General features: G+C 50.9%; 1 protein-coding gene across 1 annotated transcript; it reads left to right on the top strand.

Annotated features, from left to right (window-relative positions):
- Positions 1 to 527: 527 nt before the first annotated feature.
- Positions 528 to 1,851, top strand: CEBPD (CCAAT enhancer binding protein delta). The gene has a single exon (XM_063130707.1). It carries the CDS (start codon positions 776 to 778, stop codon positions 1,745 to 1,747), a length of 972 nt encoding a protein of 323 aa, XP_062986777.1. The 5' UTR covers positions 528 to 775; the 3' UTR covers positions 1,748 to 1,851.
- The last annotated feature ends 2,669 nt before the right edge of the window (positions 1,852 to 4,520 follow it).

Here is a 4,520-nt window from a genome sequence, read left to right as displayed (position 1 = left end):
TCGTGCGCCCGAGGGGGGGTAAGGCGCGCATGAGCTTGGTCGCAGGGCTCCCTCCTGCTTTTCCGGCCAGCCCACCTCCACCTGCCAGAGAGTCCCAAAGGTTACGGGCTCTTCTCCCGCTGTTTGTGGCGGGCAGGGCAGGAGGCACCTCCCGCCCCCAGAGCCACAGCCGACGCCCTGTGGGTAAGCGGGCGGCCCCGTGTGCGTTTTTCCTCCTGGGGGCGCCCCGTGGTTGGGCGGCAGCTGGGAAGGAGAAAGCGGAGCGGAGCTGCGCTCCCTGGTTGCCGGATCAAAGGTGGCGAAGCGGCAGGGGAGGCGCTGGGCTTGAGCACGCCCCGCCCAGGCCAACCCCGGACGGCTGCGACGGCTGCTATTCCCGCCGCCCCTTGGCAGCGAGACGGCGCCCACCCCTCCCCCTCCCCTCCCGGGGCTTCTCCAGCACCACCCTCCCGCCGTCACAAGGGCCAGGAGGTGGGGCCCGAGCGTGGGCTATAAAGGGCCGAGGCGGCACCTCGCGGCCAGGTTTTCCTTTTCACGCGCACACGTGCCGCCTCGGACGGTGGTGGCTCGCGAGCACTCAAAGCCCCGCGTGACAGTCCGAAGCGGGCGCGCCGGCAGAAGGTGAGCGCGGAGTGGGGCAAAGTCCAAGCCCGGCCAGGTGAGGCGAGGCCCTCAGCGACTCTCACCTCTTCCACCGGGGAGAAAAGGGGGCGAATTTGGCGCTGCGTCCTCGCTGTCAGCCGCTCACTCCCCGCGCCGGCCCCGAGAGTCTCCAATGAGCGCCGCCACCCTGGACAGCCTGGACTCGCTGTCGTGCTACAGGAGCTGGTCCCTGGAGCCCACCAACTTCTACGACGCCAAGGTGGGCGAAGGCGGCGGCGGCGGCGGGCTGAGCCCCTCGTGCAAAGCGGGCAGCATGAGCGTCGCCGCCGCCACCGCGGTCGAGGAAGTCGGCGGCATCTCCTCCGGCAGCGACAGCCGCGACTTGGCGGAGCTGAGCGCCGCCGCGCCGGCCATGTACGAGGACGAGAGCGCCATCGACTTCAGCTCCTACATTGACTCCATGGCGGCCGTGCCCAACTTGGAGCTGTGCAACGACGAGCTCTTCGCCGACCTCTTCAACAGCAACCACAAGGGCGGCGAGCGCGGCGGCGGCGGCGGCGGCGCCTACGGGGACTACCTGCCGCCTCCCCCGCCGCCGGCCCAGCACGCGTCCGGAGGCAGCGCCTTAGCCAGCCTGCTGCACGCCAGCGTCCCGCCCGGCCCGCTTCGGGGTGCCGTCAAGCAGGAGCCTGACTGGGGGGACGAGGCTTCGGGCTCGAGCTCGCTGCTGCCCTCCCAGATCGCTACCTGCGCCCAAACCATCGTCAGCTTGAGCGGCCAGCCGACGCCGCCCACCTCTCCGGAGCCGCCGGGCAGCGCGTCGCCGTCGAGCTACAGCAGCCGCTCGTCGGGCTCGTCGTCGTCAGGCGGCAAGGAGCGGACGGGGAAGAAGTGCGTGGACAGGTTCAGCCCGGAGTACCGGCAGCGGCGGGAGCGCAACAACATTGCCGTGCGCAAGAGCCGCGACAAGGCCAAGCGCCGCAACCAGGAGATGCAGCAGAAGCTGTTGGAGCTCTCCTCCGAGAACGACAGGCTGCACAAGAAGATCGACCAGCTCACCCGGGACTTAAGCAGCCTCCGGCACTTCTTCAAGCAGCTGCCCAGCGCCTCGTTCCTGCAGTCCTCGGCCACGGACTGCCGGTAACCGGCTGCAGAGGGCGCCACCACGGCTGACTATGCAAGAGACTTTGAACGTCTTCAGGAATACCTCACAGAGAGCCGCACAGACTGCAGCGGGGGCTGCAGGGGAGGGGGAGGGGACGGGGGTGGGGGCAGAGCAGGCCGGGTGGGACGAGCCTGACTGACTGCGCACGAGAGACTGTGCCAAAGGTGTGCGGGGGCGGGGCGGGGCGGGCCCGCCTTGCGCTCCTGGCTCCTTCTCTTCCAAGGGAGGAGAAACCTGGGCTGCAAGGCCAGAAAGGAACGCACCGTGAACATGCGTGGGCTTTCACGTTTCTTTTTTGAATGGGCTAAGCTTGGGTCTTTAACCACAAAACTTGCCAAAAAAAAAAAAAAAAGTGAAAAAAGCTAAAGTATCTTTCTTCCTAAATTATTTTTGTAATGATAGTTTTGTTTTTTTTCTACATCTTATTCATATTGATGCAGCTACGGTACTTTGTAAGAAACAAACATGATTTTCAAACTTTTCAAACTTTTTATTGTAAAACAGCAAGAGAAAAAAATAGACTGAGCATGCTCAAACTTTTATATAAAATTTTTACAGCATTTCTAAAAATAAAAAAACCCTTTGAAATGTATTTGACTTTGTATTTGTTTTGGCGGGACCATATACTGAGTTAAGGATGCAGGAGTAAAGCATGCAGTTTCTTCACTTTAAAAACATGATAAAGCACTGTGATTAATTCATTAAGTGTCATTTAAATGCCAGTTGTACAGTTGACAGATATTAAAATGGGAATTCAAGCTCAGGATATCCACATTGTGGTTAAATAGTTAACTGCAACAACATACTTCTTGCAATCTTCCCCAGCCTTAGGGGGTGCCTAATTCAACCAATTTAAAGAGGACCTGGAACTCAGGACTTTCTTTTGAGAGCTCAGTGCAATTGCAGGTATAGAAAAACAACCAGGTAGAGAAAATTTATACATCTATATACATTTGTCCAAAAAGAGAAACATATTCTTATTTTGATGCTGATATGTGTACAAAACATTCTGAGCCAAGTGCTCTACAGTACATGGCAAAATTGCAGTGCAAAAATAGAAGCCAGTTTGGGCATGAGATTAAAAGGACGCAGAAAAGATGCTAAACATGAGTGGTGTTAATCCTCGGGTAAACTTTACCATGGCCTATTTTCCAAAAGAAAAGGAAAAAGGACTACTATTTCTAAAACAAATATACAGTGGAGGGAGGAATGGAGAAAAGAGTTTGTTTGTTTCAGGGCCATGCAACCGGACTACTTACAGAAATCTGAAAGCACTTTCATGAATTACCATGCAACTAATCACACATGTATTTTGCTGCACATTCGTGCACTGGAAAGCTAGGATGGCTGGGGCTTCCAAATCTGTGTATAACATAGCAAGATATAGGGTTGGATCCAGCATCTTCTGTGGATGGAAAGTCTCCACTCACAGAAGCTGCCTCCACTTCCACCCTAGCATTTTTAGGGGGTTGGAGGGGCTGCTTTGGGGAAAATTATATGAGAAAGTTCACTTTAGCCAGCCCAATTACACACACCTAAATCTGGATCCAACCATATACTGATAGCATAATTGTACAAGGTTTATTTAAAATATTTATATACCCCACTCTTCTGGTTATCAAGGCACTCCCAAGACAACTAACAACAATATAACATGAGCCAATTTTTGCTGTCCACAGAAAAGATGCAGGACCCAGATTTCGTAGTGCTCATTGGCTAAGAGCCACAAATCACAGTACATTTACTCTTTTCAGAGCTAGTCACAGAGTGGCCCCTGTTCAGAAGACACTTTAAACCATGGTGGTTAAGGCTTTTTTGTTAACAAAAAGGCCTTAACCACCATGGTTTAAAGTGTCTGCTGAACAGGGCCAATGTAAAATAGCCATTGTTTGGAAAAAACTACAATTTGGAATCCAAAGCATCCATACTTCCAAGAAACTATGTTTATGATGAGATTCTCTGATCTCTCCCCACTGCACCCCCCACACTCCAAACACAAACCCAACAGCTGAGGAGGTGAATGACTCATGCAAACAATCCCATAGATTCAGGTTCCCTATTCTCTGCCAAAGAAAACTGTCTGTACAGTATACACATAAAAGACTTTGGATCACAGTTATTATAATGAAATAAGTCCAGCTGATTCTAGTGTTTCATCTTTCTTTTCTAGGACTGGCATTGTTTTGTTTGGTGTACTAAATAAAAGATTATATCTAGATTTGGTCATACTTTGAGAAGATCCATTGAAATCAATGGGACTTAATAAGCCATTACTAAGTCCCACTGATTTCAATAGTTCTGTTGAGGTATGACTAAATTTAGAACCAACCAGAAGATTCATGGTTCCTTAAAGAAATCTATTGCAGTTCTATCAACAACCCAAAAGGAAGTTTAAAAAATATGGATTGCATTAAATATAAATATTCTGAAGTTACCTTCTTTTAATTATATGGAATAATACAATAGCCACTTTCTGGGCTGATGTTCTTAAAAGATACAATAGTCAAGTGCTTCTATATTTAGGTAATTATTAACTCTGTACATATGTGCTTGTCACCCTTTATCACATCAACAGAAAGCAGAACACCATTTTAACTCTTTATAATGTTTACTTGAAATTGGTAACAAATACATATCATCATTACTCCATGGCATATGAGAAATGCTGTGTTTCAATTTAGGAAATCCTAATAAGGATCTATTAATGTTAATAGATTAATATCCACTGTTGGACTTAATTGCATAGCTCAAA

This window comes from Elgaria multicarinata, chromosome 7 (genome assembly GCF_023053635.1).
Source record: "Elgaria multicarinata webbii isolate HBS135686 ecotype San Diego chromosome 7, rElgMul1.1.pri, whole genome shotgun sequence".
In the NCBI taxonomy this organism is placed as follows: domain Eukaryota; kingdom Metazoa; phylum Chordata; class Lepidosauria; order Squamata; family Anguidae; genus Elgaria; species Elgaria multicarinata.
The sequence above is the reverse complement of the archived record's forward strand: the minus strand, read 5'-3'. Positions and strand labels throughout refer to the sequence as shown.

Excerpts from the sequence above, each read along its gene's own strand:
- CEBPD (XM_063130707.1), top strand. The coding sequence starts at position 776 with ATGAGCGCCGCCACCCTGGACAGCCTGGACTCGCTGTCGTGCTACAGG.